This window comes from Gadus morhua, chromosome 23, assembly GCF_902167405.1.
Source record: "Gadus morhua chromosome 23, gadMor3.0, whole genome shotgun sequence".
In the NCBI taxonomy this organism is placed as follows: Eukaryota; Metazoa; Chordata; class Actinopteri; order Gadiformes; family Gadidae; genus Gadus; species Gadus morhua.
The window spans coordinates 11624254-11638380 of record NC_044070.1 but is presented as its reverse complement, the minus strand read 5'-3'; the positions used below and the strand labels follow the sequence as shown (position 1 = coordinate 11638380).

Below are 14127 nucleotides of genomic sequence, written 5' to 3'. Positions count from 1 at the left end.
GGGAGGCCTCTATTACGTCTTTCCATAATTGGCCCCCAATCATAACTCTGGCTGGGATGGTCTCTCTCATCACTCACACATACTGGCTACACACTGGTTACCATTAGTCTCGAGAAGCCAGCCTAAATCTCAGGAGCCCACCGCCGGTTCTACCTTGAGATATTAGACTGGACTGGAACCAACTGTATTTGTGCTGCTTGGGAATTAAGCAAGACGTTTTGAATTCAATGTAAACCACAGATGTACCATTCACTAATTGTTAGCCTTCACAAGACTAGCATGTAGGCCTGTCCAGGGTCAAACATGGTCAAACGCACAGGCATTACGCTATCTTTATTCTGATAATTGGGATTGGCAACAAATAGACTTTTACTTTCAGGTCACATGACCCCATCAAGAGTACCATGGATAAAATAAGAAATAAATAATGCTTAATATGACAACAGAACAATAAAAAAAAGTGATACACAGTAACATTACATGGTTAAATAGGCTTCTTGGTTCCATTTCTGCTCAAGTGCTCTGGGTGTTTTTACAAGGGAGTCGCTGCAAACAGGAGGCAGAAAAGAATGCATGCTTTCGTAAAACTACCTCTGATGTTTGCCTGTACAAACTCTGCATTTGGAGATATATAGATATAGAGAGATAGATATCCCTAGATAAATATATATTGATCTGTACATAGATATATATCTACACACCTATCTTTATCTAGATCTAGATAGATGTAAATATATGAGAACATCAGGTCACACTGGGTCGGCATGGTCAAGCACAATGATCCAGTCAATGGAGGACCACGTTAACCCTGATAACTGGCTTACACTCACTAATACATTGGCTAGCCTTTTTAAATGACACATATGGGATAAAAGTATTGGCCACAGTTCATGATTGCTTTGGCCCTGCTTAAGAGACATAAAATGCTCCAGTAAAAGGTCAGGCGTGGTGAGCCTAAAAACCTAAATTCATGTAAGCGTGAGCAGTTTCCACCGAACGGAACGAGTCCAGCATCACATGACCAATGGACATACCTTATATGACACGACCACTCCCCCGGATCCCACCGAGTCTGGAATAGATACAACGGAACCGCAAAGAAGCCCCCCCCCCACCCCCCCCACCCCCCCCAGCCGGATCCAGGTCCCCCTTCAGCCCAGACCGACCCACTTCAGCGAGGTGCAGCTCTGAGTACACTGGCCCCAAGGTCACACACAAACCTAAAAACAAGGTCCCGGGAAAGGTCCATCCCCCAATACCACCCAAAGGCTTTGGCGACGCGGACGGGCCCTAGCCGTCCAGGGGCTTGCCCAGGTACACCATGGTGACCTCTGTGTTGCCGTACACGGCCGACACGGCTGGGAACAGGCAGGCTTTGGGCAGTCCGCGGAACGCCACGCCCAGGAACTCAAAGCCCCTTTCGAAGGCCAGCGTCTTGTCGTCCATGTCCAGGATCACCCGTATCCTCTCGCCGATCTGTTGGCACACAAGACAGGAGGAACCTCAGAGGCAGGCTATACAGAGAGCATGCCCCTTAGAGGTAGGCTATACACAGACAGGAGGCCCCTTAGAGGTAGGCTATACACAGAGAGCATGCCCCTTAGAGGTAGGCTATACACAGACAGGAGGCCCCTTAGAGGTAGGCTATACACAGACAGGAGGCCCCTTAGAGGTAGGCTATACAGACAGGAGGCCCCTTAGAGGCCAGCTATACACAGACAGGAGGCCCCTTAGAGGTAGGCTATACACAGAGAGCATGCCCCTTAGAGGCCGGCTATACAGACAGGAGCCACCTTAGAGGAAGCCTCTACACAGACAGGAGGGACCTTATGTCGCTTTTCCACCGGCAGGTACGCTTCGGACCCAGCCCGCCTCAGCCCAGTAGTGAGGGTGCGGTATAGGCAAGCTCAGTTACGGCTCGCGTTTCCACCGCCGACAGTACCCTTATGGTAGGGCGGAGTTTAAGCGGGATGGCAATAGCCACGGCAGCTACGTAAGCATTGTGACCTTATAGCAGTCTGACGCAGTGTAGCCTGCTAATAACCCCATGGAAAAAGAAGTACGCACACAACGAACAATAGTATAGTACTGCGTTCGAGGTGTGACTGTGTGATCTGCAGCTAGTGAGCTACCTGGTACTTTGGTGCGTTGTTGCACTGAGGGAAGTTGCCGTTGACTTGACCGTTGTGTAGCAGGTTGTTGTCCACGAGGTTCCAGCCCCAGCTTTGGTCGTCACTGCCCAGCAGAGCCACGTAGCCCTGGCATTGCATGTTCGCCCTCTTCGTGGCCAGTCCGATCACCGCCACGGTTCCCAGGGGCCCCTCCCACCAGATTTCCCAGGCGTGACGCCCCTCGGAGAAGCCAATCTTGGCGCGGGCGCCGTCGGTGCTCTGGGCGATGGGGTTTCGGTGGAGGGTGAAGCCATTCTTCTTGACGTAAACGTTGCGGGAGCAGTCGTGGGTGCTAAGAGCATGTTGGTAGGACTTGAGCTGGAGATTTCCAGAGACACAAAGCAATGGTTTGAGAATGACACTAGTTGCAACACATGATAAATGTTTATATTGGAAAGATGTAATCTAAAAGAAAAAGGAGTCGATTAGGCTATGCCCTCTTCTTTGCTCTTCAGTTCTATTCATATGTTATACAAGTTATACAAGTATGCCAGCCCCTTTAGGGGAAATACATCATGTTTATTGACTTTGTCATAACATTAGCCAAAAGAGTATATTGAAGTTATTGTCTAATATGGCAGAGTTCTCTGATTCTGGATCATCTCTGTGAGCAAAGTAAGGAGCTCGGGAATCAATTGGACGCAAGACGGAGCCAGCCATCCCTGATAATAACAAGCTATGTGAGTTACATACATGCACAGTGTCAGGTACAAAAGTACAAAGGGAAAGTTAGAAGAGGAAACACGGCAGAAGCCCAACATATATATTGATCCATCGCTATTGATGTGAAGATTAATCTTCAATCCAGCATTCTTACAGATGTAGAATATTTGGTGGTGCTAATTCTGTTTACAATCTTTGCTAGACAGTTGAAACACACATCCCTATTAGAAAGTCGTGCAGGCGCTATCCGAGGTAATCAAACTATTCCTGTGTCTAGCAGTTGAATGATGCTCGGTTGGTAAACATACCTTCCCCTTGTAGGTAGGCAGGTTGCACAGAATGTCAGATCGAAGCGCCTCTTCACTCAGAGAGCGAGCGCAAAGACTGCGCCACACTTCGCTGTTTTCGTCGGCGAGAGTGGTATTCCAGTGCCAACACACTAACGAGCATTGCATTAAATCAGGCAAGTCCAAATATGAAAAGACATGTTCAAGAACCCGGCCAGGCAACCTGCCAGCCACCCCGGTACATCCACCCACTGTAACATAGGAAGAGCCGGCGGAGCTACAGCTAGCTGCCGCAGCTGCGCCTATGCAAGAGGACGCACCTACAGCGGCCGCTCCCGACATTATTTGACTTAATGACGATATATGCCGACACGCTATACTCATCTATGCCATATAAAAATTACAAACATGCATAAAGTGCCAGAGTTTGGTCATTGTGTGGCAAAATTGCGCATAGGTTGCGGTAAAAACACAACAATCTGGACCCTGCCCAATTTAATGGCTGAAAGGAAGCGATGCATCAAGGTCCTGGAAGAGGAAAGATGGGAGTTGAAAAAAATAAGAAAAAAATGCTCCTCAACACGTACCAAGCTTTGTCATTTTTTAAATACGTTTAAAAGGCGTTTTGGAATCAATCTGCAAGTTAGAGTAGATTGTTACTGATTTTTTTATTTTTTTTAAGGTATCGCTTTATTTAAAACAGCCTTTCAGCTGCCAGGAATATACAGTTTACAATTAATCTCCGTAAATCCAAATTGTTCAGTTGAGGTCTAGTTTACGATCTTGATAGCTGTAAAAAAAAAAAAAAGAGTATTATATTTATAGAATTATAAATGTTTGATTTAAAAGTGAATTTAATTATATAGCAAAACGAAATAATAAGAAGACAATGACGCGTTGTCTGTCGTCACGTGACCAAACCGTCGGAAGTGACGCGCATTGCTCAAAAGAGTTGAGCGAGCTCTGGAACCAAAACATCAGGATCAAGATCAAGAGGTTGACAAGCAGACACAGGCACAGCCAAAGCAGCACACCTTAAGGCACGTTCAACTGGATTATAATCATATTTAGGTAATTAAGATGTATTAATCTATGTTATGTTATTGTATGCCACAACATAATGACTTGATGGGGTGACACGGTCAGGTGAATGTTTTGCCACACTCCGCGGCCCGACGCTGGCCCCATATATCTGGTCACAACCAAGTGTAGTCCTACAATCGGTTCAAATGTACACATTTTTATACATCATAACGTGCTATACATGCTAATTTGGCTTGCGTAAACAACGGACTGACCTAACCGTCCAAAACCTTTGTTAGCTAGCTAGTAGCTTGTTAACTGTGATGCGTCAATTATTGTGTGTGTGCGTGTACACTTAGTATTTCCAGTCCATTCAGGTCATACAAAATAGGATTGTCATGAAACTGATCTTGACCTAAAATTGTATGGCATCCACCCCATCAATATGTCGATATTTATTGGGCTTATTTATTCGATTCTCTCTTGAATATGTCCCTCTTTAAAATTAGAAGCAATGATTCTTTTGTGTAGAACTATTCTTGGGTTTGACGTAGAAACGAAACAATTTTTTTGCGTTCATAACACATTGATGCATCCATTACATTTTGTCTTTTCCTGATTATACACATTATCATCTCTGTCACCCATTGATTTAAAGGTCCCATGGCATGCTACTTTATGGATGCTTTAATATAGATATTAGTAGGCCCCAACCGCAGTATTTGAAGTCGTTATTGAAATTCAGCCGTGGTGCAGATTTACAGCCACTACGAGCCAGTTGCACATTGAGCTTTCTCCAAATACACCGTTTAGGTGTCTGTAGCTTTAATGCAAATGAGGAGTTGAGAGGCGAGTCAAGGAGGAGGATGGGGGTGTGGCCCTGAGCAGCTACCACGGTACCAAGCGCTCTGTTTACAGTGGTGTATGGCGAGGCACACACAGCCTTTCGCCGTGTTCTGTTAATATTCTAGAACGCACGGGAGTCCTAGAGCTCTATATCTAAATAATATCATATTATACATGGATATCTATATCATAGAATATATATTATCGGGGCCAAAAGCTGTGTGCGCCTCCAGATGATATTATGAATCTCAAACGACCGTGTAGGGTTCTCCGACGTCTCTAGACTGAACCTAGACATGGAGGAGAAAGGGATTGTTGACCGAGGTTGTCTCCCGCCGGAGCCTCGCTGCCGAGAGACCACCGCCTCGGCAGCGGTCAGCACTTAGGCGCCACCGCCTCCTGCAGCGCTGAGGCGGGAAGCGGGGCTCAAGCGGGAGACTTTCGAGGCCAACATCCCTTTCTCCTCCATGTCGTGGTTCTTGTACTTCAGGGAGTCAAATCCAAGGTTCCTTTCCCCCAATTCATTCTCAACCATGGCTGAGATAACCCCCACTACGAGTCTCGTTGTGGAAATACCAGAGACGAGAGTCTGAAGTGTTATGCGCCATAACACCAACAGCGTGTACAACACTTGCTTTAAAGTCCTGGAGCTCTATATATCTAAATAATATCATATAATACATAGATATCTATATCATATAATACATATCATCATATTATAAGCTGTGTGCGCCTCCAGACGATATTATGAATCACAAACGACTTTGTTGGGTTCTCCGACGTCTCTGGTTCTTCCACATCAATCTGAAGTAGACTGAACCGCGCGCTGCCTACTGCCGCTGCCGGTCAGTGGGGCTTCGCGGTGGTGGTGCCTCGCGGCAACCGGCGGCAGGCAGCATGTCACAGTTCATACTTCAGGGAGTCAAAGCCAAAGTTCTGACCTTGTTATTTTCCTTTCGCAGGGCTTGTCTTTCAGCCAAAATAATGAACCCTGTTTACAACCCTGCACAACCAGGGGTCCCCTATGCCAACCAAAAGGGTATTGCCTACCCAGGTAAGATACTCTTTGTTGTGTGACTGTCTACACACGTTTATTGTGGTACATAGAAAAAGCTGTGTGGTTTCTCCACAGATTTCCTGCAGTTAATTGCAGTGGTTATTCTCATTAATCTGTCATCATTTCTCTCTTTTTTTTTTTCTCTGTTCTAATCATGGAAGCTGGGTTTCCTGTTGGATATGCCCCAGCATACACTCCCGGTTTGTATCCAGGGGCCAACCCAGCCTTTCACCCAGGTAAGGACGAGGGAAGGTCACTTCTCAGCTTGCAAGGCCCTGCCCACCACATAGTGTATATGGTTGTCACCAAACTGATTTCTCACAGAGTGCCAGTATGCAGAATGATGCAATTAAATACTGCATCCTGCGTCTTATGTCAGAGGTTAATCACGATACATATGTGAGGAATTTTATTTTTGTATTTTATTTTAATAGACACAATTGTCCAGTGCTGGTTCAGTGGAGAAAATCCACAGACAAATTGTTTCACATGTTTCTTCTCAATCAATCAATCAATCAATCAAGTAGTCGGACAATAGAGAAGAGTAGTCAGTTGAAAATCAAGCATTTAAAAACGAATGAGCAGGCTTGTACACATTTCATACCTACCGCAGACCGTGCCAAACTATTAAGTCTCACTTGTCAAAGCTGTGCCATTAATAAAACGTGGCAAGGTGAAGTGTTATTCTGAAGAATGCACACATGTTTAGTGCAATTGGACCTACTTAAGAGCTCAGGGCATGTACAACATATGACCTTTACAGCCAGATACGATCGGTCATCTAGAACCCTCTCTCATTCATTAACATCATTATTACATTATCAGCATTGTTTTCATAAAATTACATTTTCTTTTAAGGAGTTTTGGGGAAATATTAGTCATATTCAACAGCATAAAAAAAGACAGTAATATTTGACAGCGGATACAGTAGCAAAATACATATATTAGTATTGTGTTACAAGCTTTACCGAGAGTATAGCCACTACTTTCGACTGCGTTATTATTCAAATAATGTAATTTAAGGTGTAACTGATTTATAATGGAAACGCTGACTCATATACTGTGCACGATGGGTCACAGAAAGGTGCCAAGACTCCAAAATAAAGATTCATTTAGCACAGCTGGAAACAGCTATTCATAGTAGTGAACCATGCTATAGACTTAGCTATTGTTTACTCTACAGAGGTATCAGACAATGCTCAGCTTTTGGTGAATGCTATTATCTACAACAAAGAATAAGTTATGTAATGAGGACCTGGTAGGGCGACTTGAGACACGTACAAGAGGAGAGGACATCTACTTGGAGATATCAAGTCTCCATAACCATCCACAAACGCTCCTTGGCCGAAATGTAACACAGTTTTCTCTCTTTGCTCCAGACGCAAAGAGGATGTACATTGATTGATAAACGCATGCTATTATACCGTACTAGAAGAAGAGAGCAAGTTATAGTCTCCTGATGTTCACAGTTGACATGTTGATTGAATGCACCAAGAGAAGGATTAGAATCTAGGAACGTTCCCTCCAATAATCAGAGGGGCCGCTGGGAATGTACCATGCGGCTGGCTTCACCAGGATGATGACCTTTTTATTTCTAAATGACATCATCAACTTAGTTTGGGCCCTTTTTTGTTTGAACCTGTGACGTTTCTTCCCTCCGCCGTCAGGCTACGCTGCACCGTTTAAAATGTCTCCCAGCACGGGCGCGGTTCCCCCTTACTCCACGGCACACAACCCCTACCATGCAGCCGTCTACCCCATGAGGAACACCTACCCCCAGCAGAACCCCTATGCACAGGTCAGTTCGGACAGAGGGAGGACTACTTCTTCAATGAACAAAGAATTGACCGTAGTACCATGGAAACTAGTATTCAAATTAAATCACTATTGGTGCTGTGCACTGCCAACCGGGCCCATGTTACCGTGCTGTGCAGTGTTTCCCCTCCTTTGTATAGCCTAATGCGTTCTCCAGGTGGCTCTATCAACAGGGCGAGTCCAACCGTTTATATAGCCTGTAACTAATTATATTAAGTACATAGGTATATCCTCAGTTTTAGCCTTTATTATTATTTTACAGTTGACTAATGACTAAGATCATCGTCTGCTACTATCAAATGTTGTGCCCATCGATTCTTTTTTCTGTTGATAGATCACCCTCTAGTGTACATTTGGGGTAATGACACCCTGTTAGATAGGTTTCACAGACAAACTTTACCCTTCCACATACATTTAGTTTATTTCTATTAGGATTATTTGTTCCTATAAATTGTTTTTGTTTTCTTCTGCCTGTTGAACCAGGCACTGATGCCATCACAACAGCAAGGCGCTTATTACACACAGCCGTTCTATGCCCCGCAACCACATGTCATCCATCACACGACAGTGGTACAACCCAATGGCATGCCGGCTACCATGTATGCCCCTCAAATCCCCCAGCCCCGCCATAATGGTGGCGTTGCCATGGGGATGATGGCCGGGACTACCATGGCCATGTCAGCCGGTGAGCATACGTGACTTGTAGCTTATTTTCTGCTACCCGGCCTCATTAGCAATGGTCGTGTTTTAAGAATAACCAGTTTTTATCATTTAATTTGTCCTGTTTATTGGCATTATGAAGTCAAGTTTAACCAGCCCAGCGCAGCCCTATTCTGAATGCCAATCTTTCATCTGCGAATGGAAGACATTGAATGTGTGCTCTGATTCACAGGAACTTTGTTGACCACCCATTCTCCAGCTGGGGTCCAGCCCCACCAGGTCACCTACCGCCCACCCGGCACTCCCACCTACAGTTACGTGCCACAACAGTGGTGAATGAACAGTAGAGTAAGTCCGCTTCACTATCGTCGCACACCAGTGGTGAATAAACATTAGTGAATCACCTTCACTTACGTGCCACCACAGTGGTGCATGGACAGTAGCGTTGGTCAGCTAGTTGCATGCCAACCCAGTGGTGAATGACCAGCAGTCCATTCTGCTGGCCGCCAGCTGCCATTTTTTCCTCCATGATATTGCATTCCAAATCTCTATTCATGCTGCATATTTTCTTCTCTCCCCAGGTCACAGAATCGTAGATATGTATTCACACACTCTTTTTTTTTTTTTGGGGGGTAAAGACCTGAAGTTCCAGTGTCCTATACCAGTTGATTTTCTACCAGCATAATGTGAGCCAGAATCACAGTCATGTGCCCTCTAACCGGGCTGATGAAGAGGCCCACAGCCACGGCCGTAGCAGGCGGAGAGATGGCTGCTAATCTTATGGCACTATATAACCTGCTGCATATCATCCCAGATCTCCATGCTCACTGACCTACTGTTTTTATTGGAGGTTTTCTAAGTGGATCTTTTAAATAAAAAAAGAGCGCTTGGATTAATATTATTTTGGTTTTCAGATTCATATACCCTTTACCATGTTGGATGCATGTGTGTGTGTATAGGTATATGCAGTTAATGCTTGTTCAACTTCCCTTCTGTGGCAGATGCAAAAGCAACAAAAGGCCTAAATCCAAAGGAACTAAGTAATACAATAAGTCACAGAAATGCCAAGGGTCAAATGCGAACGTGAGACAAGGAATGATTTGCTCATTTAGTGCGATAATGTGTCTGGAGAAAAGAGTCCTCGCTGTCACTCTTAGTGATGGCAGGTGTGTGGATCCTCCCTGCAGGATGCCATATTATGCATTTTGTCGCATCTTATATATTTATTTTACTATTTTAGGAATGATGGAAGTTGGAGTTTGTGCCTGCTCTTGTTAATGCCCATTCTGAAACATTATCTGACTTTTTTTTTTTTTTTTCGATTCGTTTTGATTATTTATATTTGTATTGTGGATCTTCAATGTTGCCTCAGTCACCTGAGTTCAGTTGTTATGTATGTTGTTATTTTGGTTCTTGTTTTGTATTGTAAAGACCAAAAATAGAATAAAAATTACACTTACCAATAATTATATTAAACTGTTCAACCATTTGTTATTTGTTGAAGCGGTTATTGGTATGGTATACATGGATGAATTATAATAATGTCAGGTTTGCCAGGCTGGTCGTATTGGGCATCAGTTAGATCGCCGCAGTGTGCACAGCACAGAATTAGGTGCAGGCACCGGTTGGGTGCAGCGTAGCCTACTTAGCCGAAACACTGACTGCCCCCCATCGTCCCTCTACACACAACAAAGATACACCAGTGCCTGAAAAAACAACAACACGTGAATGAATGCGTCACATCTGGGCATCATTCCCGGTGGGCCTGAACACGGATTGTATCGTGTCGAAATCGCTGTGTACGACGACATCAGTCGACAGCCCATGCAAACACGCCAGACTACAGGGGGACCTATAAACGGACTATTACCCATCACTCTCTGTGTATTTCAAAATCAACCAATTTGAAGCAAGACTTGCGGAAATTGTGAGAGATTATGCCCGTTCACGCAGGGACTATAATGACAAGGAAATAGTGGGAAACTCCTGGAGAGACATTTCTGTGAAGATGGACGGTAAGGATCCCAACAAGGCTAAGTGGAGGAGGCTGCGCGACAAATTCATCAAAGCAACGAAGAGGACGAAAAGTGGTGGTCGCGATGACAAAAAAATCCCCAAGTTGTAGGCCTACATTGTATCGTCATGAATGGATCGATTTGTACAACCCCCGACAGAGTGCGACTGCGCCTGTTGCATCCGAAGCTCGACAAAGAGTGCAGTGCAGCGGAAAAAACGAAGAAGGAATGAGGACGACCCCATCCCAAAGATAGATGTGGAACCCCTGAATGACCGGACGACATCCATATGGCCATCCCCCAATGTACAAGAGCGCTATGTGCAGCACATAACGGATTACATGACGCGACAAGGACGCTGATGCTGATGCCGATATGTGCAGCGAGAAGTTGTGTTTCCTAAGTTTTGGTTTCCGATCTTACAGTAACCAAAAATGAATCAATTGTTAAGAACACTTTCTGGTCCCTTTTCTTTTTATTACTGTTATTTATTTTTGGTTATTGTAAGACATGTTAGTTAATTTGCTGCAGACCCAAGTTCAAGTCTTGTTTTATGATGGTGTTTTTTTCCAACATAAAGTTATTGTGGGACTATAATATTGTAAGGTTCACCCCACGATGGTGCAGCGTTGAATAAACAGCTGTTGAATAAACAGGCGATGTCTGGCTTGCAATCCTTCTCTTTATTTAGCAAATACAACGGTTATCTCCGACCACTGTTGGCCCTGACCACGCCATACCTCCAGCCGTTACAACTCCAACAGCAACGTCACTTCCGGACCCTCCCTCACGTTGTGAGCCCTCTACCAGAGCGTCAACCACCGTCTTTGCTACCTGATCTGGTATTGCGCACACCTCAGGCCATTTTGTAAAATAGTCCATGGCGACCAAAACGGTTGCCTGCGTTCGTGCGGGGAAATGGGCCCATGACATCCACAGCTACTCTTTCCATGGGAGCCCCCAACGCCTGTTGTTGTAGTTGTGAGCGGGACTGATCTGGGGGGCCCTTGTAGGCCGCGCAGAGGTCGCAGCGGCGGCAAAAGTCCTCTACGTCCCTTCTGACCCACCCCCAGTAAAACCCCTGACGATGCCGGCGGAGTGTTTTTGCTCCTGCGGTCCCTTGGGATGCTCTCAGCACAGCGTCTCTCAGTGAACTGGGGAATGTCACCTGCCACCTTTCTTCTCCAGTAGCAGGTTCCTTCCAGGCTCTTTGCAGTACTCCATCCCTCACTCTCAGCGCCTCAAACCTAGTCCACATGCCTTGTGTTGCAGTGGAGATCCCAGTCACCTCCTCCCAGGGTGGTCTCTGTCCTGCCTCAACCCACTGTCACACCGGTTGTCTGTCCATGTTCTGCTCCTGTTGTGTCTGCCACTCGGCTGCGTCGACCATCTGCGTTCCGCGGCATACTGGTCCGGCCCTCTCGTGCATGGGGCATGTCTCCTCCTCGATACGGAGCTCTCTCTCACGCGCTTCTCTCCGCTCACAGTACTGGCACCCTCCAAGTGCGTAGGGGCGGCGGGACAAGGCATCGGCGTTGCCGTGGCTGGCTCCGGCCCTTTGTACCACTGTGAAGACATAGGACTGCAGCGTTTCAAACCAGCGTGCAACTTGGCCCTCTGGTTCTCTGAAGGACATCAGCCACTGCAGTGCCGAATGATCTGTCCTGACAGTGAAGGGCGGGCCACACAGGTAGTACTTGAAGTGCTTTATCGCCGCCACCATGGCGAGGAGCTCTCGGCGTGTGATGCAGTAGCGGCTCTCAGCCTTGTTGAAGGTTTTGCTGAAATACGCCACCACTCTCTTCCCCTATGGCCCCGCCTGAGCCAGCACTGCACCCATGCCCACGTCGCTGGCATCCGTGTCAAGAGTAAACTGCAACCCGGGGTCCGGGGGGGTGAGGAAGGGGGGCCTCGTCAGTGACTTCTGGAGGGAGTTGAAGGCTTGTTGGCACTGTGGCGTCCAGGTGAAGTCCCTATCCTTATGCAGCAGGTGATGCATGGGGGCAGCTGTGCTGGATAAACCTCGCACAAACCTCCTGTAATATGAGGCCTGTAATATTTTTTAAATATTTTTCGCAATTTCACGGAATTTTTTGCAAATTCACGCAATTTTTGCAAGTTCCCGCAATTTCATCGCATAAAATGGCATAAATATGCCGCATAATTCACCGCACTTTTTAAGAAAACGTGCCGCATAATGAAGGATTTTTGGCCGCAATAAGCACAAAAGAACGCCACATTTTTCCAGAGGGACCGCTCTTTGCTGCGCAAAGCATGTTTTAGAAATCAGCACCTAGTTGTCACACAAGCTATTTTTGATTTTTCCAATATGGAAGGGGGGTAAATGCATTGAAAAAATGTACGCACAGTGCGATCAGGATTAGGACCGATGCATATGTCGGCCTAGGCCTAATCAATTGTGTTTTAAAATCTTTAGCATTCAAATTATTGCAGTCTATTCTTTTCGTAGGCTACTCTGCTGTTGGCCTTGATGGGGAGATATTTTAACGCTTTTTAACCCCATTTTCCTGCGACATTCCTGCGTCTCCCTCAATACGGAGCCCATTTCAGCAACGTGTCAGTAGTCAGTGACAATCCTACGAACGTCGTGAGTGCAGTGATCGCGCGTTCATGTTAAGAGGAGTTTGGGTAACGCTCCAAAGAAATTCACGATGGTTCGCACGATCCGTCGTAAGAATGATCGTACGAGCGAAGATCCATCGTTATCGGGAAACGAGGCCGTTCTGTTACTTATGTTGTCCAGGGGTGTTTTTGTTGATGGTGGAGGCTGTTGTCTAAGGTTTATTAACAGTGGCAGGCCTACTTAATGGTTTTTTTTTAGGTGCATAAACTGTTGAGAGGTGAATAAACTATTTCTGATATATCAGAGGTGGGTTAACTGCATTTCTTTGCGTTTAATAATAATAATAATAATATCTTCATTTTATAATGCGCTTTTCAGGTACCCAAAGTCGCAGATTACAAAGTCATAGAGGGGGGGGGGGGGGGGGGGTATTACAGACAGGGGGACAGTACAAGCAGGACACATGTACATATACAGGCAAAGAAGTGGGGGGGGGTATTACAGACAAGGGGGACAACGCAAGCATACACAGCACAGGCAGAGAAAAAAAAACAGAGTTATTGAGATGTAACAGGGGGTAGAAGTGTAGGCAGTTATGGTGGCTAGGGATAGGGAAGATCATAGGCTTGGGTGAAGAGGTAAGTTTTGAGGCGGGACTTGAATGTTGTGAGTGAGGGAGAGTGGCGAACAGATTGGGGGAGGGAATTCCAGAGTCGGGGTGCTGTGCGTGAGAATGCTCTGTCGCCAAAAGTTTTTAATCGGGATATTGGTATAGTCAGGGTGAGAGTGGAGGAGGAACGGGTGGCTCGGGAAGGGCGGTGGGGGAGGAGGAGGTCAGACAGGTAAGGGGGGGCTAGGTGGTGAAGAGCTTTGAAGGTGAGGAGGAGTATTTTGAAGTTGATGCGCTGCTTGATGGGGAGCCAGTGGAGAGAGTGGAGAACGGGAGTGATGTGTTCACGGGACCGGGTGTGGGTGAGGAGGCGGGCAGCAGAGTTTTGGACCATTT

At 46.0% G+C, this 14127-nt stretch overlaps 2 protein-coding genes across 3 annotated transcripts; one reads left to right on the top strand and one right to left on the bottom strand.

Annotated features, from left to right (window-relative positions):
• Positions 1-314: 314 nt before the first annotated feature.
• On the bottom strand, positions 315-3644 carry fbxo45 (F-box protein 45). The gene is made up of 3 exons (XM_030349492.1): positions 3143-3644; positions 2133-2489; positions 315-1476 (listed from the first exon to the last, which is right to left on the bottom strand). Exons 1-3 carry the CDS (start codon positions 3503-3505, stop codon positions 1291-1293), a joined length of 906 nt encoding a protein of 301 aa, XP_030205352.1. The 5' UTR covers positions 3506-3644; the 3' UTR covers positions 315-1290.
• A 408-nt stretch (positions 3645-4052) lies between these two features.
• Positions 4053-10011, top strand: fam168b (family with sequence similarity 168 member B). 2 transcript variants are annotated; one of them, XM_030349431.1, is made up of 7 exons: positions 4053-4161; positions 5953-6044; positions 6209-6283; positions 7715-7845; positions 8346-8547; positions 8755-8870; positions 9104-10011. In XM_030349431.1, exons 2-6 carry the CDS (start codon positions 5975-5977, stop codon positions 8856-8858), a joined length of 582 nt encoding a protein of 193 aa, XP_030205291.1. In that variant the 5' UTR covers positions 4053-4161; positions 5953-5974; the 3' UTR covers positions 8859-8870; positions 9104-10011. The 2 variants fall into 2 exon arrangements, with proteins under 2 accessions (XP_030205291.1, XP_030205290.1); XM_030349430.1 differs by having other exon boundaries at positions 4053-4192.
• Positions 10012-14127: the final 4116 nt, after the last annotated feature.

Bases quoted from the DNA above. Each gene is read 5' to 3' on its own strand.
- fbxo45 (XM_030349492.1), bottom strand. From the start codon at position 3,505: ATGAGTATAGCGTGTCGGCATATATCGTCATTAAGTCAAATAATGTCG. The intron at 2,490-3,142 runs GTATGTTTACCA...GGAAATCTCCAG, and splicing joins TGCCTACCTACAAGGGGAAG to CTCAAGTCCTACCAACATGC. The intron at 1,477-2,132 runs GTAGCTCACTAG...GTGTGCCAACAG, and splicing joins ACAACGCACCAAAGTACCAG to ATCGGCGAGAGGATACGGGT.
- fam168b (XM_030349431.1), top strand. From the start codon at position 5,975: ATGAACCCTGTTTACAACCCTGCACAACCAGGGGTCCCCTATGCCAAC. The intron at 6,045-6,208 runs GTAAGATACTCT...TAATCATGGAAG, and splicing joins AAAGGGTATTGCCTACCCAG to CTGGGTTTCCTGTTGGATAT. The intron at 8,548-8,754 runs GTGAGCATACGT...TCTGATTCACAG, and splicing joins TACCATGGCCATGTCAGCCG to GAACTTTGTTGACCACCCAT.